The following is a 22,513-nucleotide window of genomic DNA, read 5'->3' as shown; positions in this document are numbered from 1 at the left end:
AGCCCAGGATCACTATGTATCCTTGCCAGTTTCGCTGGAAGGTGTGGGCTCTGTGCCGCAGCCAACTTGCAAGTGCAACAGGAAGAGAGCTCGCTTTTGCAGGCCTGTTTACCAGGTGCCTGCTGCCGCCTCCGCTGTAAAGACAGGCTGTTCTTTAAATGTTAGAGGAAATTGCTAACAGGATGATTGATTGGCCAGCTAATTAGCTAATGATTAACGTCTGCACAGTGCCTTCACCACGTAAAGGCTGCCGCAGATCCCCACTGCTCCGCACTTTTAGCTGGTCCCTGGTGTGGGCACACGGGGCAGCTGCTCATCTCCCACCCCAGGCTTGTAGCCCCTGAGCTTCGTCTCAGAAAGGACCTGTGGAAAGGCTGTCCTGCTCCTGCCTTCAGCCCGGGGGGAAAGCTGGGGGCTGGCCTAGCCCAGCCTGCTGGGGTGAGGGCTCGCACTGGCTTTGGGAAGGTGCGGCTGGTCCTAGTTCATAGACTAGACAGACAGCAGGGAGCAGAAACAGCTTTAATTCACATACAGCAGCATTGCAGGCGATGGCCGGGTGCTAAAGGGCAGAAAGGGGGATGGGACAGGGTTAAGTCATGTTAGCTCAGCTGAGTGGGTTCAACCCCAGTGAAAAGCCACATGGAGGCCCAGGTTGCCCACTGGCCAGAGGCAAACAGGGGGCCTAGGCTGGGACATGGCCACTTAACCCAGCTCCGATCATGGCAGCCCGTGTCCTGCCAGGCCTGTGTCCAACATGACTGAACCTCACCCGCTTTGGGCCCAGTGAGACTGGCAGATGGCAAGGCAGCTGTGGTCTGATTGGCTCCCCTTCATGCAGGGCCAGCCCCAGGGCAGGGGAGAGTTGGGTTGCCCCCCTCCCACTCCAGCCAGGCTGGCTCAGAAGTGAGAAAGGGTGGGGGTCTGGGCTCTGCTCCAGAGCTCTACAGGAGGAGGGAGTAAAGGAGGGGGATGATGAGAGCGGCTGGTAGCATGCTGGAGGTGCTGGTGCTGGCACGGGCAGGGTACCCGTAGCTGGTTCTGCACTGCCCTTCCAGTTCCTCGTACGCAATCGGCTCATCGTCAGGTGGCTCCTGGGACAGGCTGTCCCTCACCTACCAGGAAAAGGAAAGAGTCAGCTTCTCACAGTGTGCTGCAGAGCGGAGCCATGGCCCAGGGCCAGTTCTGTGCTGCGGCGTGGGGACACAAAGCCACGGACCAGGGCTGGGTCTGTAATGCAGAGCCGGGACATGGAGCCACAGGCCAGGGCTGGGTCCATGCGGCGGAGCAGGGGCTCAGGGCCACGGGCCAGGGCCGGGTCTGCGCTGTGGAGCGGGGACATGGAGCCACGGGCCAGGGCCGGGTCTGCACTGCAAAGCAGGGGCTTAGGGCCATGGGCCAGGGTGAGGTCTGCACTGCAGAGGGGGGATACGGAGCCATGGGCCAGGGTGAGGTCTGCACTGCGGAGCGGGGATACGGAGCCATGGGCCAGGGTGAGGTCTGCACTGCGGAGGGGGGATACGGAGCCATGGGCCAGGGTGAGGTCTGCACTGCGGAGCGTGGATACGGAGCCATGGGCCAGGGTCAGGTCTGCACTGCGGAGGGGGAATACGGAGCCATGGGCCAGGGTGAGGTCTGCACTGCGGAGCAGGGATATGGAGCCATGGGCCAGGGTGAGGTCTGCACTGTGGAATGGGGACACGGAGCCACGGGCCAGGGCCGGGTCCGCACTGCGGAGCTGGGACGCGGAGCCACGGGCCGGGGCTGGGTCTGTGCTGCGGAGCAGGGACACGGAGCCACGGGCCGGGGCTGGGTCTGTGCTGCGGAGCAGGGACATGGAGCCACGGGCCAGGGTGGGTCTGTGCTGCAGAGCGGGGACATGGAGCCACATGCCAGGGCCGGGTCTGCGCTGCGGAGTGGGGACACAGAGCCACAGAGTGGAGACATGGAGCCACGGGCCAGGGCCGGTTCTGCGGTGAGGAGTGGGGACATGGAGCCACGGGCCAGGGCTGGGTCTGCGCTGCGGAGCAGGGACACGGAGCCATGGGCCAGGGTGGGTCTGTGCTGCGGAGCAGGGACATGGAGCCAGCGGCCAGGGCCGGGTCCACACTGCAGAGTGGGGACACGGAGCCACATGCCAGGGCTGGGTCTGGGCTGTGGAGTGGGGACACGGAGCCACAGAGCGGAGACATGGAGCCACGGGCCAGGGCCGGGTCTGCGCTGCGGAGCGGGGACATGGAGCCACAGGCCAGGGCTGGGACAGTGCCGTGGGACGGGAACATAGAGCTGCGGGCAGGATCAGCATGGCAGGTGTGAGGTGGTGACACAGAGCCCCGTGGCAGCACTGCTGGGTTAGGGCCGGGCTGCTGGGTGGCTCATGGAGAGGCAGGCACCTGGCCCTGTAATGAGGGGGGCATGGGCGGGCCAGTGCTCCGTGCAGCGACTCTCCCATCTCTTCTCACTCACCTCCTCCGCCTTCTTGAAGACTCTCAGCAGGTTTCCGGCAAGAGCAGCTTTCACTTCGACTTTAGTCCACTTCCTCCTCAGTAACTCAGCGATTAATTCAGGGTATTTGGAAACATCCTCCAGCCCCTGGGGAAGCCTGCAGCATGCCGGAGAGCAGTGAGCATGCAGCTTGGTTTGGTGGTTCCCAGGCCAGCCAGAAGCACTGTGAGCAGCCACTCTGACCCCTGAACAGCACAGGCCATGGGGCTCCCCTGGGGATGTGGTTCCCAGGGTTAATTAGCCTAACTTGCAAAGGGTTTGCACTCAAGGTTCCTTCCCCCAGTTTCCTCTTGCCCCCTATTAATTCCCCCCAAAAAAATAATGGGGGAAAGAGGAAACTGGGGGTGCACACAGCCCCTGGCATGAGGGAAGAATGGGGCACCCTGGTATGGGGGAGGAGGGGAATGAGGGTTGCCCAGGACCCCTGGTTGGGAGGGAAGCTGAGGGAGTCCATGCACCAGAGGGGCATGGGCACTATAGAGGGATGGGGCACACAGGGAGCTGGTGGGGAGAATGAGGGGACACCAGGAGCCCCTGGGATGTACCACGAGCTCAGCCCACAGGAGCTATGAAGTGTGCGCCCCCTAGAGCCCCTCACTGGTAACGCGCCTTCTTGCTAGACCCAGGAGGGTGACCCACAGGGTTCTGCCTTGGGGAGCCCCCCTCCCCTCCCCCAGCTCCCAAGCCGATGGGCCCCACAGCGGGAAGAGGCGGTGAGGCCTACGAAGCAGGCACCCCAGCCCAGGGCGCTGTGTCCTTGGGAGCTGGCGCATGGGCTGGCTCACACAGGGTGCGCGCGCTGCCCCTCGAGGGGGACATGACTCACTTGGGACGTCTTTGCGCAGGGCCCCTAGCCGAGGGGCTGAGGTGGTGGGGGGAGCTGCAGCCTGTTGTCTCCTGTAGAACCTTGGCACCAGGAGCTGCCCTGTGCCTCGGTTCCAGGGCTGGGGGGGCCCTGGCAGGGGCCTGGCATGGGGGGGACATTTCTCTCCAAGGCTCAGCAACGGGCCAGGACCTCTTTCTGAGCAGCAAAGCAACCCCCAAGGCCTGGCCAGTGTCTCCCTGGAGACCAGCGGGGCCAGGGGTGGAGTGAGACACCGAGCTCTGGGGCAAGCTCAGGGAAGGGACCTGCAGGAGGGCAAACCCCAGGTCAGCCTCCTCTGGGGTGCCCTGGGCCCCAGGGCTGTGTGAGCTGGGCCCCAGCCTGCATGGCTGGGCATGGCTCACAGATGGCCCTGCTAGCACTGCCGGGGGCTGGCTGTTCGGTGGGGATAGAAAGCCCTCGCCCGCTCCTCCACGTGCCATTCCTTACGTGGGCACGCCGTCGTAGTCCCCGCCAAAGCCAACCGCCGCGGAGCCAGCCACCTTCTTGACGTGATCCAGGTGATCTGCGGGAGGAAGTGCCAGAGGTGAGCGGGCAAGGCCCAGTGTGCAGGACCTCCCACGTCCCTCAGGGCTGGCGCCAGACTCACCTGCGACCTGGGACAGGTTGGCAGCCTCCTTGTTGCAGGACACGTACGTGTTGTAGAAGTTCACCATCACCAGGCCGCCCGTCTCATTCTGCAGGTGGAGACATGCAGGCATGGGCAGCAAGTGAATCCGCCTTTTGGTGAGGCTAGTGGGCCCTGCCCCCCACCTGCTGAAGCCCTGAGACCCCCCCATGGCCAGAGGAGCCCCGAGTCCCCCCCATGATTGGAGGAGCCCCTGCCCACCCTCCCTGAGCTGCTGACTGGCTCGCCCCTGGGTGCACTGGCTGGCCCAACCCCCGAGCACTGGCCCGGGCACCAGGCTGCTGGCTGGCCCAAGCAGCTGGCTCGATCGCTGCACCGGCCTAGGGGAGAAGGGGCGTGAGGGCGGGGCCTTGGGGCAGAGCATGGGCGGGGCCACGGCCTGAGTTAGTGGAGGCTTAGCCTCCCCTGGCCTATGGTACCCCCCGCCCATGCATGCGGGTTCCTAAAGGCTGCAGCAGGTGAGGGCTATCTGGGCCGGGCAGCCCAGTGTCTCAGCTGCTGCTCCTGGGGCAGGGATCCCACACCTGTCCCAGTGCAGGAGGAGCAGTTTGTCCGTGAACTGGGGAGCCGCCGGCAGTGCTGCTTGCCATGGTCCGCAGCATGCTGCTTCCCATTCAGAGCCCTGGACCCATCCCTGCAGCGAGCCAGCCAGCAGGCTGCGCGAGGCACCCTCAGCCACTCCAGCTCAGACACTTAGGTTCTCACTACCAGCGTGATGTTACCACTGGCCCCTTGTGCCTGGGATCCCGCCATGGGATCCCACCCCCGGCCCCTCGCACCAGGGATCCCGCCCCCAGCCTCTTGCACCCGGCCCCTCACACCTGGGATCCTGCCCCTGGCCTGGGCTCCCAGCAGGGCCTGCTATCCCACAAGGGATATTTCCTTCCTGACCCCTGCTGGGGTGAAAGCACTGGTGGCTCGTGCCAGTTTTGCCATCTGTGCGGGAGCTGCTCCTGCCCAAGAGCTGGTCCTTCTCTGCCTGACTTGGAGCTGTGTGCCCAGGTCTCCAGTGCTGGAGGAAACACTCATCACTCTGCGCATCCAGGCCATCTTACCACCCTGCGGAGGATGTCGTCGGGCACATTGCGCCTGCTTCTGCAGAGCTCATAAGCTGATGAGTGGCTGAATATAACAGGAGCTTTGGAAACCTCCAGGGCGTCTGCCATCGTCTGCACAGACACATGGGCCAGGTCGACCAGCATGCCCAGGCGATTCATCTCCCAGACCACGCGCTAGGGGAGCAGATTAGAGATGGGTACTGAGTGTGCACGCCCCTCCTGCTAGGCGCAGGCCACATCAGGAACAAGCTGGCCCCAGGCCCTGCAGAGGGACCTGCATATTCTCCTGGGCACCCCTCCTCACCCCGCTTAGATTCGCCCCACCTGCCCGAGTGAATGGGACCTTGCCCCCACCCCCTGGGCGAGGGGGTCTGAGCCGGGGGGCTGGTGAGCGAGTGCAGTAGGCAGCACATCAAATGGGGATGGGGGTAAGACAGGGCAGGGACCGGAGCACCCACCCACGTGTCAACTTCCACCAGCTCACACTTTCCTCTGGCCCCTGCGTGTGTGAGTGCCCTGGTTTGCTGTGCCCTGCATGTGGGTAAATGGGGGTGAGCAGGGCTGGGGGCAACAGACGTGGCCTGGGCTGGGGGCTCCATGGGCAGCAGCCATATGGCGCTTTAGGAACAGGACGGTGCAGTGGGGCAGATGGCAGGGCTCCGGGGCGCCTGGGGTAACGTGGGGGGAGTCAGCCCACAGGATGTTAACTTCACCCCCCAGTGCCAGTGGAGAGCTGGGCAGTGGCACAGAAACCATCAGGCACTGGAGGTGAGCAGCCGCCGGGTTTCTCTGGGGATGAGAATGGGGGACCAGGCATCCCAGAGAGGCTGGGGGTTGAGGACGGTGCAGTGGGGTAAGGAGTTTGTACTGCCAGGCTGCTGCTGGCTTGAAAAACACCACAGTGGCTTTGGGAATGTGGCTAGGGACTGGCAGCTGCCGCACTGGGAGCCAGGCTGGATCAGCCCCGGCAGCGGCAGGCCTGGTGGGCCGTGCTCTGGGACGTGGCAGGAACAGCCCCCGGTGATGGGAGAAGACAGCCTGTTCCAGTCCCTGATGTGCCAGTAGCGCCCCTTCCAGAAAGGCTGGTCCCTGGCTGGAGAAGTGCGGGCGCTCTGTCCCCTCCCCATCCCCATGAGGGTCTCCAGCTGGAGAGCTCCCTGCCCCATGTGTGGGCATGGGGATGTCAGCCTCCAGCCCCCCAGGCAGTGCACATGCAGGGATCATTCCCACTCACCTTCCCGAATTGCGACAGGCCGTTGTGGACAGCCTGTTCCTGGTCTGTGTCCACCAGCCAGTTGTCCACCCTGCGAGCGAGAGTACACACATCAGCCCAGCTCCTGGTGAGCGCACACGGCCTCAGCTATTTATTGGCCCTAGGCTGCTGCCCGCCCCCAAGTGCCAGCACAGGGGCAGGAAAAGGCATTGGCATCATTCTCAGCTCTCTCTGGGCACCGGGACCCGCACTGGGACTCATTCACCTGGGGAATCCCTGGGTCCCTGTACGTTGTTCCAAACCCACCAGGCCCCGTTCTTCTGTCCCCTGCGTCCCGACCTCACTGGGGCCCAGCAAGCTGCCATGCACCCCAGCACTGGGGTCCTTACCAGGGAGTGTTGCAGCTGTGGGAGAGGGTCATGTAGCGTACCCCCAGCCGGTAGAACATCCGCAGGGTACCCAGGCTGCTGTCCATGGAGTGGCCACCCTCCACGCCAATCAAGCTGGCAACCTTCTTTGCTTGGAAGGCGTCTTCTATGCCTGCAAGAGCAGCATTTCCCAGGCTTGAGTCAGCGGGCAGGGGAAATCCCAGTGAGCCGTGCTCCGTGCCGGCTAATGTGTACCCGGTCGCTCATGAGGGAGGGTGGCCTAGGGCCTGCTGAGCTCCCCTTCTGCCTGGCAGGCCCTAGCTACCCTTGTAGGAGACCTCGGAGGGGCTGGCTCGTGACAACCCGAGCTCCCACCTACCGACTGCTGGAAACCTCAGCGGGCTTTGCACAGGGCAGGCACATCTGCAGAGAGAGACGCCTCCCCCAGAGGCACACCTGGCAGGGTACCAGGGAGCTACCTCCCCCATACAAGGGGCTGGCAAGGACTATGCCTGGGCAGGGTGCTGGGTGCGGAATGGCAGCGGCTGCTGGGCTGGAAGGTCCCCCTCACCCAGCTCATTCTGGGCTGGGATGTGGCCTTGCGTGTCCTCGCTGAGCTCCTGCACCCCCCCATCCCCTGCAAGGAACTGGGCAGGGGCTGTGCTCCATCGCTCACCTTTGCTGCTGGTGACACACACAAAGGCCTCGGGGTACTTGTCGCACATGCGGTGAATGACGTCGATCTGCTCCAGCGTTCGCTTCACTGCGTCTTTGTTCTGGGTATCGCAGGGCACGTAAGCTGCCCAGAACTGAGCAGGGAGACAAGGGGGGAGTTAAGGAGCTTGGCCCTCCGTGCAGGGCAGGCGGAGCAGCGCCGTGGGGCAGGGTAGCCTTAAGCTGTTCAGGAGGCTGCTTTGCTTCATTCATTGCCACCTTCAACCCACACCCATCCCAGAGCCAGCTGTGGGGTGAGCACAGGGGTGCACCGGGCTCGCTCGGTACCTGGGACTGGGCGGGGGAGTGGCATGCACAAGCAGCCAACCACTGCCAGGGGATTCTCACCCCGGGTGGGCACAGACCCAGAGAGGTCAGGTGGCCGGTGACGGTCACAGAGCGTCGGTAGCTCCTGGCTCCATCCCTGGGGTCAGAGCCTCTGGGACCTGCAGTGAAAGTGGTGAGCGGCTTTGCAGATGAGCCACCGGGTCCCACCTGGCCTGGGGGCTGGACTGGATCCCTGGGCGTCGGGGAGCCGGAGCCTGAGCACGGTGGAAGTGAAAGCGGCCATGCTGGGGAAGTGCAGGCAGTTAGGTGGGTGACAGGGGCTGGCTTCCTCTGGCCCCAGGAAAACTCCAGTGATTGCTCAGCCGAGAGCGAGGGGTGGCTCCCCTGCTGCGGGCTTTCCAGGGAGATCTCCCACCAGGGAGCCAGGCCGCATCATACAGGCTCTTCGGCTGGAGTCAGTGTCCCCGGCTCTGCTGCCTTCATGGGGGCGTGAGCGCTGCCGGTCGGCGTGTGCCAATGCCCTGCTGCGAGCGTGGCTGTGTGGGCTGTGCCCGTGGGATCTAGAGCCTACCTGCCCCCCCACGTGCCCGCTCTGCAGCTTGGGGATGTTGGTGTGGGTGTCGTTGAGCAGGGTGAGGTTTGCTGGCACTATGCTTAGCCTGTTGTTAAACTTTTTCAGCAACTGCCAGGGCAGGTCGTTGTGTCTGGAAAAGAAAGTGAGGGAGCCTGGGAGCCGTGCTCCTGTGCCCCCCACATGCGGGGGGAGCAGCCCCGCCCTACCCCTTGGGGCAGGCGAGTCGAGTGTCTGGCATGAGCCCTCAGCCCAAGGGAAGCCTGGCATGGACTGGCACCAGGCAAGGCTGGCGTGTAGCACTACCCAAAACGGTACACTGGTGTGAGGGGCAGATCCTAGGGTTAGGCTACACCCCATGTTTGCAGGGGGCCCAGGTACTGACAGTTACACCAGGTCACTCCCTGGCGTGGACACCAGGTTACGATGTAAAGGAGCTTTATTCCGCTGTCGGGACAGGACTAGCCACTCTCCTCTAAGCACATTTATCCCAGGGTAGTTGCGTCCACATGTAATGCTGACAGACCCTGGTTGTCGGTGGGCGGGATCGAACCCTCTGGAGCTTAGTGCATGAGCTGTTAGCACATGAGCGAAGAGCCAACTGTCTGGTAGCTAAGGCTGTAGGGCAGACTCATTAATTGCTCTCTGAGTGGTCTCGGTGCCACTAGATGGGACAGTACCCCACCCCTCAGAGGTGTGTGGGTTACACACGCTCGATTGGGGCTTGTACCTTGTCCATTGTGTCCGGAGAGCTGAAGGAGCACAACCTGCATTTGCAGATGAGGCCTAGTGAGATTTAGTTCCTACACACGCAGGCTAGAGGGCTGTATCAGCCTGGAGGGCAGCTGGTACCCAACCCTGCCCCGGCACCTCGGCCCCCTTCTCTGCTGAGCATTGCCCCAGCTCTGTGTTTTCAGGATTCCACACCAGCACGTGAGCACGCTACTCCCACCGAAGCCCCACAGCCGGCTGCAGCCAGCGTTTGGAACCGGGGCCACGACCGTAACCAACTCCTCTGGGCTAGCGCCATTGCTGCTGTCGACCCAGACCCCCGGTTTTTTTGCTGTTATATGCATTTCGAAGCAAGGGATGGCTTGGCACAGACCTGCCCGCCCGCGCGCTCTCCTTCCATCTCTGTGCAGCGGAGATGGGTCCCTCTCTGCACTGTGGCATTAGCCATGCCCAGGTGTCAGCTAGCTTCTGCATAGCCCGAGGGGAAGGGCCACCCCCACTGTTCCCCTCCCAGCTCCTCCAAACCTGATCAGCAAAGCCGAGATCGCTGGGGCCAGCAGCAATTCCAGGCCCAGTGCCTGGAGCTGGCTGGCCCCTCGGCGGCCAGTGAGACCTGGGCCGTAGCCCATGGAGCGGACACACCTTAGTCCTTCAGCTGCTGAGTGCCCAGGGCTGGCACCGGCTCCCCGGTTTGTGCCCTTGCCCCGCTGAGCTGCCCCTGGCTCAGCTCCCAGCTGGTGGGTGCCTGGAACCTGCCTGCCCTTAGTAGAAACCCTCCAGACATGGCTCCAGTCCTGAGCATGGCAATATCTGCCTCCCCCGCCCCCCGGGAGCCCTGCCCTGCTCTCTGCATGCGAGCGGAGACACAGGAGCCCACAACACTCTGCCTCGCTCCCCTCCTCACACTAACCCAGCCTGGGCAGAGGCTGGGCAGGAGGTCCCAGCAACCCAGATTAACTCTCGCAGTGTTGTCTCCAGCCCCGCTAGGCTTGCATCTTTTCCCAGCGTCTGGCCGTTGAAGCCTAGCCAACAAGACAGGCGTCCTGCTTGGCGGGCGATTGGCCATGGGAAGGGCTGCCCAGGGACAAGGAATCTTTAGCCTAAGACCGAATGGCTTTTTCTGTGGATACGCTCCAGTCCAGCCCAAGGTAATGGCGCCAGGCAGGAGGCTGCGATCTGCACAAGCTCAGCCTGGCTTCTGGCCTTGACATCCCCCATGAAACTGTGGCCCGGGCAGGGACAGTGACTGGGGCAGGTGTGCTGGCCTCCGGATGGGGATCAGAACCCGGGAGCCGCTGGCTCCCAGCCCAGTTTGTGGCAGTGTCTGGAACGGAGGTGACAGCTGGCAGGTGCCAGGGACAAAGAGCTGTTAAGGTTGCTGGTGGCTTGGAGGGGGCCAGGAGGGGAGCAGGGCTGGGCTGCAGGCAGATTAGGGAGCATGATACACAGCATGGCAGCTGCCTCGTGCCCAAGCGCCTCATCGCCTGGAGCTCAGTGAGGCAGGGGCTGCAGGAGGGAGGATGCTGGCGGTGGCTGGGGTCAGGAGGCGCTGTTTTTAATCACCGATGATCATGATCGGTTGGTTGCGCTCCAGTGAGGCGCTGCTGCAGGACCAGCTAGACAAGCCCTGCCCCAGTGTCCGGAAGAGCCAGACCCCTGGTGTGTTGGGGGCAGGGGAGGTGGCTTGAGGATGAAAAATCATGGAGCAGGTCCTCAAAGAATCAATCCTGAAGCACTTAGAGGAGAGGAAAGTGATCAGGAACAGTCAGCATGGATTCACCAAGGGAAGGTCATGCCTGACTAATCTAATCGCCTTTTATGATGAGATTACTGGTTCTGTGGATGAAGGGAAAGCAGTGGATGTATTGTTTCTTGACTTTAGCAAAGCTTTTGACACGGTCTCCCACAGCATTCTTGTCAGCAAGTTAAGGAAGTATGGGCTGGATGAATGCACTATAAGGTGGGTAGAAAGCTGGCTAGATTGTCGGGCTCAACGGGTAGTGATCAATGGCTCCATGTCTAGTTGGCAGCCGGTGTCAAGTGGAGTGCCCCAGGGGTCGGTCCTGGGGCCCGTTTTGTTCAATATCTTCATAAATGATCTGGAGGATGGTGTGGATTGCACTCTCAGCAAATTTGCGGATGATACTAAACTGGGAGGAGTGGTAGATACGCTGGAGGGGAGGGATAGGATACAGAAGGACCTAGACAAATTGGAAGATTGGGCCAAAAGAAATCTAATGAGGTTCAATAAGGATAAGTGCAGGGTCCTGCACTTAGGATGGAAGAATCCAATGCACCGCTACAGACTAGGGACCGAATGGCTCGGCAGCAGTTCTGCGGAAAAGGACCTAGGGGTGACAGTGGACGAGAAGCTGGATATGAGTCAGCAGTGTGCCCTTGTTGCCAAGAAGGCCAATGGCATTTTGGGATGTATAAGTAGGGGCATAGCGAGCAGATCGAGGGACGTGATCGTTCCCCTCTATTCGACACTGGTGAGGCCTCATCTGGAGTACTGTGTCCAGTTTTGGGCCCCACACTACAAGAAGGATGTGGATAAATTGGAAAGAGTACAGCGAAGGGCAACAAAAATGATTAGGGGTCTAGAGCACATGACTTATGAGGAGAGGCTGAGGGAGCTGGGATTGTTTAGTCTGCAGAAGAGAAGAATGAGGGGGGATTTGATAGCTGCTTTCAACTACCTGAAAGGGGGTTTCAAAGAGGATGGCTCTAGACTGTTCTCAATGGTAGCAGATGACAGAACGAGGAGTAATGGTCTCAAGTTGCAATGGGGGAGGTTTAGATTGGATATTAGGAAAAACTTTTTCACTAAGAGGGTGGTGAAACACTGGAATGCGTTACCTAGGGAGGTGGTAGAATCTCCTTCGTTAGAGGTTTTTAAGGTCAGGCTTGACAAAGCCCTGGCTAGGATGATTTAACTGGGACTTGGTCCTGCTTTGAGCAGGGGGTTGGACTAGATGACCTTCTGGGGTCCCTTCCAACCCTGATATTCTATGATTCTATGATTCTATGAGTCACATGCTGGGCAACCCTACATGTGTGCAAGGCCTCTAGAGATTTTCTCCTGGTGCTTTGCCAGTCAGGCTGAAACTCCCTGAAAGACTGTGGCTGAGGCTGACTGAGTGCAGCTTAGGGCCTGTTCAATCTCTGTTGTAACATTTGACTTTCATTGGGTTGTTTGGGGGCTTTCTCTGAAAACTCCTGCTGGCTGTCTTTCCCAGCTCTGGCAGGAGGTTTCCAGATGAGGCAGAGGCTTCTCTACAGTCCTGTGCTTAGAGGCCTCTTTGCTGCTGGTTGTTTTTTCTCCTGCATTGGACGGCTCGGCACATGGATTTACTGATTCCCTCCGGTTCCATTTCTGCAGCAGTTTAAGCTTCCCTGCTGAACAGAAAGCTTTGTGTAGGTGACACAGCCGGCACATATCCTCCCCTGCTGGCTGTTTCCCTCTGCGGGATGAAGCTCTGTCCACGAAGCGCTTCCTGGCAGGGAACCACTTTGCCTTCCTGGAGGGTGTCCGTGTGACTGGCTGGCTTAGGGTGACCAGATGTCCCGATTTTATAGGGACAGTCCTGATTTTGGGTCTTTTTCTTATATAGGCTCCTATTACCCCCCCACCCCGTCCCGATTTTTGCTGTCTGGTCACTCTAGGCTGGCTGTCGTGTGATGAGGGTGCTAGGGAAGAGTTTGCTGCTTCAGCATGGCAGTTGTTTGGGTTCTGTGTTTGTACACGGGGTGATGGATCCGTTGTTCCATGGACCCACGAAATGTGCCCGCATCTCAGCTGCCAGGAGCTAGGCTAGTGCACCCCATGGGGCCCCTTGGCACCCCTTCACCCTCTCAGGCTTTCCCACCATTCACTTCCTTAGGGTTGCCAGTTTCGGCTGGGCGTATTCCTGGTGGTTTCATCATGTGCCATAAGCTTTAATTAAAGATTAACCATTAATTCCTGGATATGCCAGGACATCCTGGAGCATTGGCAACCCTCCATTCTTTTGCCCTTTGTCCGCTGCCTAATCCCCAGGTGAAGGCTGCAGGAATGACCAGCTGTTACCCAAGCTGCGTTCCAGAGGCCACAGCTCCTGGACTGCTCTGTATGAGCCAGAGCGGGAAACAAAGCCCCAGGAGAGTCCCTCCATTGGCTTTGCTGCAGGAGGCTCATGGGAGCAGCTGACCCCAGGGAAATGGATTGGGGACTTCCTAGCTCTGTGCTCAAGGGCGCTGAATTAACTCTCTCACTGCTGAAACACAGGCAGGGCTGTGTATTGCTCCGTGGCGGGAGGGCCGTGCCCAGCCTGGGAGGGCATGTGGTCTTGGCACGGGAAGGGTTGATCCAAGGCCTTGCTCAGGGGTGCTGTACAGCAACCAGGAGGTAGCTGTGATGTCCTAGATGCGTATGCAGAGACTCCTGCCCCTGCTCAGCGTGTGAGAGAGCCCAGGCAAATGCCAGCACTCGGCCAAGCCGCCATTCTGCCCTGGACCGAGAGCAGCCAGAGGCGCCCAGACATTCCTGTGTTACTGCCCGAAATTCCACCCAGAGTCTCCCTGCGCCACGCTGGAGCCAGAGGGGAATTCCACAGTGAGCCCACAATGAGCAGAGGGGTTGGAGGAGTTTTTCTTTCCAGGAGTTCTGAGTGTTTCTCTTTCCTGGCTAAGAAACTAATCACAAGAAAGAAGGCAGAGGGGTTCCGAGAGCCGATGGAAAACCCCACAGGGAACTCCGCAGGCCACAGCTCCAGGCACTGCTCCTGGCAACATCAACCTGCTCCAAGGCTTGGGGAGCCATGGCCAGGTGGCCGGAGCCGCATGGCACAGCGGGGTGGATGGCAGCAGGCTCCTGCTCGGAGGGGGGCAGCTGCCGTTTGCTGTTTGTGCTCTCCTGGGAGGTGGGGGTAGGGTTAGTTACTGAACTGGCTGCCTGTGAGTGTCCTCTCCTCTGGGCCTTTAACCAGCGTCCTCAGCCGCCCAGCTCGGAGCACTGCAGGGGCCGGCTGCCCTGCACGCATCACAGACTCCAGCTGGAGCTAGCTAGCTTGGGTGCCAATGCAGCTAAGCCAGGGCCCTGCGCAGCAGCGTGCCCTGCTCCCACACCCCAGCCGGCTGCGTTTGAGGCCGGCTTGTGATGCCCCCTCGGCAGCCCAGACACAGCTCATCCACTCCCCTGGCCAGCACAGGATTGCGCCTGTGGTGGGCTCTCGGGGGTGGTCCCTCTCCACCTCGAAACGGCCCCCGTCAGGCCCCCGAGAGCCGCCCCAGCTTGCTGACATACGCGGCTGCCACTGCCGTCATTTAAGGAAGTGTCACATGGGCGGGGGAAGCAAGGTGAGTGCTGAGACTGCGGGGGCCTCTTCCTCTTTCGGGCCACAGATGGCCCCCTCCCCACGTCACTCAGCACCGCGGGGGTTATTTCTGTCCCTGGTCAATGTGCCTCAGCCTGGCCGCTCACGCGGGATGACGTCTCCCTCTGTGCTGCTGCCTAGCACCAGGGCAGTCGGGCTGGGGCCCAGGAAAGAAGAGGGGTTCCTCTGGCTCTGTCAAGCACCAGCCCACGGGGTCTCAGCCTGGGGGGGACCCTCCTCCCTTTCTGCATAGCTGGGGGGTCCTGCCCCTTCTTTCTGGTGTAATCTGGGGACGGTATGGAAGGGCTGAGGGGAGTGTGAGGGCAATGCTGCCCAATTTGGCAGCCCTCAGCCTCGCTGCGTGGGGTGAAGAGCGTCTCCCCACTGAGCCCAAGGGAAGGGGCTGACAAGGGGCTCACCCTGCAGTCCAGCTCCCCCAGGGCTCGCCGGGACTGTGCCTGGCTCCTCACCGCTGCAGGCTCAAGTCAGTCTCCCATGGATATGGGGCAACGCCAGCCCTGCAAGCAGGACCAGCTCCACCGGACAGATGCGCACGCGGTTGGGTGCACCTGCTCATCGCCATGCTGGAGGGGCCCAAGGCAGGCCTGGAGGGCTGTGGGCCAGGACTGGGGGCAGTGACCAAGCTGGGGGTGGGAGCCCACGAACGGACTAGCAGGGGGAGAAGCGACACAGGTCACTGGCAGAGCGACGTGGAGGCCCAGGGGTGGAAGAGCCATGACACCCAGCCCCCTGTCTCAGTGACTCCCCCTAGGTGTGCAGGCCTTTTGCCCTCTCTGAATCTGGCAAGCCGCAAAGCCTGAGTCTGGAAACCCCCCGGTATCAGTAACAGTCTCAGTCCAGGCGCCTTTCCCACTAGCGCAGCTTACAGATCAGCATCACACTTACCCCTCCTACCCCTGAAGCCAGTAACTGCAGCAGCTTCCTCCCCCCGTCCATGCCGCGCACCCGCCTGCCTGGCCCAGCCAGACCCTGCGCTTCATCCCCCTCTGGGCTCTGGCTTGCTGTCTGCAGCAGCTCCAGGGACCTGGGCTTTCCTTAGTGCCAACGAGGCCGAGGGAAATGCAGAAACACTGCTGGGTAGCAGTGACCTCCTGGCATGCGCTGGGGATGGCAGCTCCTCTGGGGCAAGCCAGTTCCCAGGGCTTTGCCCAGCCGAGATTGGGAAGCCCCAGTGAGCCCTGCAGCCAAACCGCACAGGCTAGTAAAATGACTCAGTGCTGGGGTTTCTCCTCCAGCTCCGTGACAGCCCACTAGCTTTGTGCCTGTCGCACAGTGGGACAGACATGGTCTTTGGACCAATGCTCCCACCTGCCTCAGGGTCTCTCTGAGCTGCTCCCGGCCTGACCTCATGGGGTTCTCCTCCAGCTGGGAGCAGCCACTTTCCCCTGGCTGTGATGTGCCAGCAGGGCTGGGTTTCCCCTTTGTGTTTTGCAGCGAACTCATGGTGTAGTGTAGCATGGCCTGGCCCTGATAACCCACCACATGCAAATCCACCCTGCCCTCCCATTCCCCTGAGGCATGCCAGAAACTCCAGCATTTCCCGTGGGGCACACTGAGCAGGTCCCTGTGGAGATCTGAGCTGTGGGGCTTCCCCAGGGCTGGGGTGTGCTGGAAATGGAGCTGCACAGGGCTTTTATCACTGGGGGGTTTCTCAGAGAACTGAGAATCCTTGAGCAGATGGGAAACTTTCCTGCTGGATAAAGCTGGTGCACCCTGGCTTCCCCTAAGCTGGGGGCTGCGCAGTGGGGATGACTCTACCCCTTGGTAAGGAAAAGCTCCCAGTAGGGCTGGCCGCTCCCTCAGAGGCTGCGTGGCGCTGGGATAGCAGGCATGCTTCCCTGCCATGGAGAGCCTCTTGCACGCAGTGGGGACTCACTCCTTAGCCTGCATTTCCACTGCCTGAGTTCGGGGGCTGCTATGCGCTCACGCTGGCCTGGCCTCACGCCACGAGGTGCTGAGAATATATCACCTGCCCAGCTCCAGGGTAAACCATATCGCTCCCCGTCCCTCTTCTGCAGAGCTCAGGTGGTGGGGGGAGGCTCGTTCCCTCTGGGGGGAGTTTCCCAACTTGCCGAGACAGGGCAGGGAGCAGCAGGGGCTCGTACTTACCCGTCTATTAGAGGAGTCTCTTTCATGATTCTCTCTGCCTCCATCCTGTAAAGCTCCGCTGAGCAGAATGGGAAAATGGATAAAAGCAAGTAGCTGAATAGCATTGGCTTCATGGTGGCCAGACAGCCCAGCCTTGGCTTCTGATTCCTCCACCTCCAACCCTACTCTAGAGGGGTCCCTCCAGCTGGGCACAGAGACTTCTCTGCATAAATGAGATTGTCTAGTCCAAGACCAAAATCTCAGAGATGTAGGTAACAACCCAGAGTCAATAAATAACTGTGGGACCATAAAGCAATCTGGAGCTATCTCTAACTGGCTGCACCTTAGCCTTGCCATGCATGAGCTTTTCACAAAAGTGCCCTGTACAAAGCGTTCTGGGCATATATGGGGCAACCCCCACACGTGATCTTGAAGCTCGGAGCCCCCCCTGCTCAGAAATGTCATGCGCAAGTGGTGGCTTCAGATGCCATCCTGTAAAGGCCACATCTACACTTGGAGCTGGGGGGGGGACACACGGGTAGCTCTTGGTGAACTAGGGCACCAGAAGCAGCTCAGGAGGGGGCGAGTGACAGCACGGGCCAGCTGCCCTGAGTCCATGCCCACGGGGTCCGGGCAGGATGGGACTCCTGGTAGCTAGCCCCTGCTGTTCTGCCACAGCTGCTCCGTTTAGGACGTCACCATTGCCACATCCTTGATGATGCTGTTGTTAGGTGTGTAGCTACTTGGCTGCGGGATGGGGAGTGAACCGCATTCCACCTGCTAGGCCCAATTAGCTTGGACCAAGAGAGGCAAGTCCGAGGGCACGCGGGGCTGGGCAGGAGACTGGAAGTGGGAGCTGCCTGCACAATCCCTCATTTGCAAGGCATCTAGAAGGGAGCTGAGCATTCCCTGTGTGCGGCCAGGCCAGGCCAGTCGCTGTCACTTCTCAGAGATTCTCTCCTTCCTGGAGCAGCAGCTGGGGAGAGAAGGAGTCTTTGAAAGAGGAGAATGTTGTGCTGAAACCATGAAAAACTAGCTGGGGCAAGGCCTGCCACTGCTTTCAAGGGTCCCTTTAATTCCACACATTTCCGGTGCAGCTGCGGTTTGCCGTGTTGGTCCCAGGACATTAGTGAGTCAAGGGAATAGCTTTTATTGGACCTACTTCTGTTGGTGAGAGAGACCAGCTTCCGAGCTTCACAGAGCTTCTCTTCAGCCCGACCTGGCCAGTCTCCTTTCAGCAGAAACCAGGGCCCTCAAGTTCACTCCATGATGCCTGTGTCTGGGGGACGTTGGCTAGGGAGAGGGGAAGTTGGAGGGCTTCCCCTTAGACTCAGTGTGAGTCAGAATCCAGAATCCAGACCGTCCCGGGGCATAGGCAGGGATTGCAAACCAGCAGAGCCCATGTTCTAATGGCCGCACTGTCTGGGCTCCCTTGCTAACGATCTAAAGGCCCCCGGGGTTTTCACAGACTTTGCAGATTTGTTTTGGTTTCAGGTTTACACAGAGAGCATTCCCTTCTGGGCCTGGTGCCCTGTTCCATTCAGGATGTACCCCTGACGGGGGATCTAGTGGGACGCATACGCCTATCCTCAGCTGATGGCACCTTTCCTTATCTCTGAGCTGGATTGTCGGTTGCGTCAGCTGATGGGGAGTGTATGGAAGACACAGGTCTAAAGTGCAGCGTGTTTCTAAAGGAGATGCCAAGGTGATGAGTGCAGTGTAAATAACCAGACAGCAAAATGCACAGGTGTGAAAACAAAAAGAAAAGGAGTACTTGTGGCACCTTAGAGACTAACAAATTTATTAGAGCATAAGCTTTCGTGAGCTACAGCTCACTTCATCGGATGCATCTGATGAAGTGAGCTGTAGCTCACGAAAGCTTATGCTCTAATAAATTTGTTAGTCTCTAAGGTGCCACAAGTACTCCTTTTCTTTTTGCGAATACAGACTAACAGGGCTGCTACTCTGAAAGGTGTGAAAACGAAAGCCACCCTCCCCCCTCTGGATTTTCTCCCCCGTCGGGGGCGCTCCCAGCTGGAGAACTTGCCACATGCTCACAACAGCAACCAGCTGAATCCGAATTAAAATGGTGTGGCAGAGAAGGGGTCAGCCCCAGACAATAGCAGGGATGTGGAGGAGCCCCAGGGAGAAAACTGTCTGTGGCTGGGGCCTGAGAGGGGAGATTCTGGCCTGGCTTCGCACAAAGCTCTGACTTTGCTGTCTTGGGCGCTGCTGCTCAGACTGGCATGCCCTGCAAGGCCCTGCCCGCCACTCTGCTGGGCCCGGGACCACAAGGCCCAGGGTTTGAATCCCAGAGTCAATCAATGTTTTAAACAGCCCGGCTCGCTGTGCGGCCCTAGAGCTGCGTCCGACACTCTTTGGGCAGAGCCAGTGCTGTGAGGGGGCTCATTGGCATGCGTTTGTTACCAGCCACTTCTGCTGTCTAGCCTGGCACTGAGAAAGTGTCTGATACAAAGAAGCTGTTCCAGCCACTTGTCACAGTTCTGGGCAAGTGCACCTGTACTTCCCCTCCACGGCCCAGGCTTCCAGCTCCCCTGGCTGACACCTCTCTGGGGTGGAGACCTGTGTCTCCCTTCAGAGCAGGGTATTTCCGGGCTGCCAGCTCCCTGCCTTCCCTGTGCTATTCCCAGCACAGACAGGCTGTCCTAGGACACCCGTTGGCTTTCTTTTCAGAGCCGACAAACAGGTATCATTGCTGCGGGTACAAGGTACTGCTCAGCACTTCCTAGGCAAGCCAGCTTTGTTCTTCAGGTGAAAAACATTACAGAGAAAACATATTCAAAACAGCAAGAGAGCCACGCTAATAACCCTCCCAGGGATCACTCCGACTCTGCCATGGGTTCCTCTGCCAGGAGCCATCCTCAACGTGCCACCTGCAGACTTTCCTTGTGGTTACAAGTTCATCACAGCCTCAGCTGAGAACTAGCACCCAGTCGTATGGGGGCCCATAGGCCCAGTCTCGCCAACCCTACCCTAAAGATTGGGACCCTCGCTGGACTAGGGGTCCTGGCTGTTGCTAGATCAGAACTGAAAGCCCCACGCTTGTTTAAAACCAGGCTATTTATCCCCAAACCCTTCCTTTGTGTGTTGATCCCTGGAGGATCCAGTCTGACCAGTACATGTGCATCTCCCTGGGGGTGGCTTCAAAGGGCTGATAAAGGAGGAATTAAATTAGTCCCCACTCCTACTAGAGCAGGTATGTGCAATGCTGCAGTAGCAGACACAACTGCATTGTTAATCTAATGGACTCCAAAGGCCCTAACCGCAATTCAATAAAGTTTAACTTAATCCAATAACATTTATCTTAATCCCATTAGGCTTTGTTCAGGCTATTGCTGGCCTGTCACCGTCTGCCCCAACCAACATGAGCCCCAGCTAGCAGCTAGAGCCGGGAGCGGTCGGCTCCAAGAACTGATTGAATCCAACTGGCAGGGACCCCAGGGCTGGGTTTTTGTGTATGTGGGGGGTCTGGCCAACACCCCGTTCTCACACTTCCTGCAGGCTGGTGGAGTTGCAGGGCTCATTGGAGATTCGCTGGGTTAAAGTCAGTGCAGGGCTTGCCAGCTGGCTGGGGCAGAGGGCAGTTGGATGGCTATACTCTGGTCTGTGCAATGCACTGTGTAGCTGCCTGTGTGTTCCTGCGAAGGTCCCCAGCACCATGCTCGATGGAAATCCATTTTTCCAGGGTGGCGCCTGGCACCCTGCGAGCAAGGCCAGGGCAGACACAGTGGGGCCTGCTGTGGTGCGCGGAGATGCCAACTTACTCCCCTTTGCAAGGGAGTGTCTTTAGGTACTTGGCTCCTTCCTGGGGCCCCTTGGCACTGGGCAGGCTGCAAAGCCGTAGCCAGCTCTGTGCTCCTGCCAGACTCTCAGTGTTCGGCCAGCACTCTCCCGTGCTGGTCCCAGCCAGGTGCCGCCATCCCACCGGCTTAATTCTAGCCCCTTTCCATCTTGCCCGGCTCCCTCTCTAGCCACCGGCTCTCACTGCCAGCACCCAGTCTCAGCACGGCAAGTGGCTGCTGCAGCTGCCACTCCTCAGCACCCCCGTCCACTGGCAGAGCCATCAGGCTTGTTCAGGAGAGTCCCAGCCCTCACCCCTGGGCCCCACTGGCCGATGAGCAGAGCAGCACAGGGGCGGGATCGTCAGTGCCCTGCTCAGGAGGGAGCCGAAGGCCCCGTTGCTCCGGGGGGTGCCAGCAGTTCTCAGATCTTTGAGGTGGCGCTGCTGTCTCCTGGCCTGGTGCCCCGAGAGCATCTCAGGCGAGCAGGCTGTGACCTTGGGGCCATCATAAATCACTGGTATCGCTGCTGTAAATGGTAAACAGTGTTCCCAGCTGGTGGGGGAGTGAGGGGGCCACCTGCGACAGGCCTATCGCACAAAGGGCAGCCCACCTTGCAAAGGGGACCAGCTGCCTCTGGCTGGCCAGGAGGCCCAGAACCACTGGCTGGGGCCTGGCTAATGGGCCAGTGAGGTGGCTGCTGGGGGGGGGTGTGGTTTGGGGCAGAGGCGTGGTGCCTGGGCAGTGGTTGGCTGTTGGGGGAACGTGGTGAGGGCTGGCCCATGTGGCTTGCAAAGCCGGGCCAGGGTGGGGGTGACGGTTGGGGGAAGCTGAGGTTGACACATTGCCTCGTTCTCCACCCTGGGCTGGGCTGGGCTGGGGTTTGCTGAAGCCCCGAGTGCTTCCCAGGCTGTGCTGTGGAGAGCATGTTTCCCGCACTGCTCCACGCTCCCTTCCTTGCGGATGGGCGCTGAGTGTGAGCCTGACCCTGGGAGACGAGTGCACGGCCAGGCTCAGGCCTGGCACCTGCTCAGGGTCAACCCCCTGGAGCAGGTGCACTGGGTCAGCTCAGACCTGGAGCCACCTTTGGCTTGGGGCGGATGGTGCCTGGTCTGCTGGCAGTTTGTGCAAGTAAACCAGTCACTTACCTTGGGTGCTAACAGTGGTGAATGTGATCGCTCAGCTGGCGCCGTGGGGGTGGGTTCTGGCATCTCTCCACTGCACTGGGGAAAGGGCTCTGGCGCCTCCCGCACCGCACTGGGGAATGGGCTCTGGTGCCTCCCCCACCGCACTGGGGAATGGGCTCTGGCACCTCCCCCACTGCACTGGGGAACGGGCTCTGGCGCCTCCCGCACCGCACTGGGGAATGGGCTCTGGTGCCTCCCCCACCGCACTGGGGAATGGGCTCTGGCGCCTCCCCCACTGCACTGGGGAATGGGCTCTGGCGCCTCCCGCACCGCTCTGGGGAAAGGGCTCTGGCACCTCCCACACCGCTCTGGGAAATGGGCTCTGGCACCTCCCGCACCGCACTGGGGAATGGGCTGTGGCGCCTCCCGCACCGCTCTGGGGACTGGGCTCTGGCAACTCCCTCACCGCACTGGGGAATGGGCTCCAGCACCTTCCCACCGCTCTCGGGAACGGGCTCCGGCACCAGTCTGGGGAGGGGTGGGGGCTATTGGGGAGGAATGCAGGATGGTTTGGCTATCGGGCTGGTCGGGTCTGGGGGGTGCCGGGGATGGGACAGGCCAGGTGACTGTTTCAGGTGTTGGGGTGCCATGCTGAATGGGCAAAGGGAACAAGTGGAGCAGGGAAAGGGAAGCAGAGATGTAGGGGGCTGAGATTGGGGCCTCATAGAGGAGTCTGTGGCCTGGAAGCCAATTCAAGAAGCAGGCAGGGTGGGGGCAGTAGGGAGGGTACCGCCATCTGGGGGCAGTCAGGATGGACCCCACACATCCCCAGGGCATTCCCCCAGCATTGCCTGCTGGAACTTGGGGCTCCCAGCCTGCACAGACTGAGCCCCCGGGCTAACAGGGATGGGGAGCTGCTCTGGGCTCAGCTTCCCCCCAAGGTTCCCATTGCCTGACCAGCACTGCCTGCTCTCCCACAACAGGTCATCCTGCCTCCAAAAGTCGCTTGCCTGGTGAGCCCCCTCCCTTTGCCCCCCCAGACCAGCTCTGCCATGGTGCCTGCGAGGAATCGGCCGGTTACAGGGCGTTGGGCAGGGGCCAGCCCCAGCACAAGGGGCCCCTGATCTTGATGGGGTGACTCGTCCATGGGACATTTAATCTGCCAG

The 22,513-nt window shown here is 60.4% G+C and overlaps 1 protein-coding gene across 1 annotated transcript; it reads right to left on the bottom strand.

The window, feature by feature from the left end:
• Positions 1 to 506: 506 nt before the first annotated feature.
• On the bottom strand, positions 507 to 16,674 carry DPEP1 (dipeptidase 1). The gene is made up of 10 exons (XM_038368478.2): positions 16,442 to 16,674; positions 8,226 to 8,358; positions 7,329 to 7,461; positions 6,674 to 6,824; positions 6,306 to 6,375; positions 5,069 to 5,245; positions 3,975 to 4,062; positions 3,815 to 3,890; positions 2,464 to 2,599; positions 507 to 1,112 (listed from the first exon to the last, which is right to left on the bottom strand). The coding sequence occupies exons 1-10, from the start codon at positions 16,552 to 16,554 to the stop codon at positions 942 to 944; spliced, it is 1,248 nt and encodes a 415-aa protein (XP_038224406.1). The 5' UTR covers positions 16,555 to 16,674; the 3' UTR covers positions 507 to 941.
• Positions 16,675 to 22,513: the final 5,839 nt, after the last annotated feature.

This window comes from Dermochelys coriacea, chromosome 12, assembly GCF_009764565.3.
Source record: "Dermochelys coriacea isolate rDerCor1 chromosome 12, rDerCor1.pri.v4, whole genome shotgun sequence".
NCBI classification, from domain to species: Eukaryota; Metazoa; Chordata; order Testudines; family Dermochelyidae; genus Dermochelys; species Dermochelys coriacea.
Note: the sequence above shows the minus strand (reverse complement) of the source record. Positions and strands in the feature narration are given on the sequence as shown.

What these genes read in the sequence shown, in the direction of transcription:
- DPEP1 (XM_038368478.2), bottom strand. Translation starts at nt 16,554, where the DNA reads ATGAAGCCAATGCTATTCAGCTACTTGCTTTTATCCATTTTCCCATTC. An exon ending in GTGTGTCACCAGCAGCAAAG is followed by an intron (nt 6,825 to 7,328) that starts GTGAGCGATGGA and finishes CTGCTCTTGCAG; the next exon opens with GCATAGAAGACGCCTTCCAA. An exon ending in CAACCTGTCCCAGGTCGCAG is followed by an intron (nt 3,891 to 3,974) that starts GTGAGTCTGGCG and finishes TTCCTCCCGCAG; the next exon opens with ATCACCTGGATCACGTCAAG.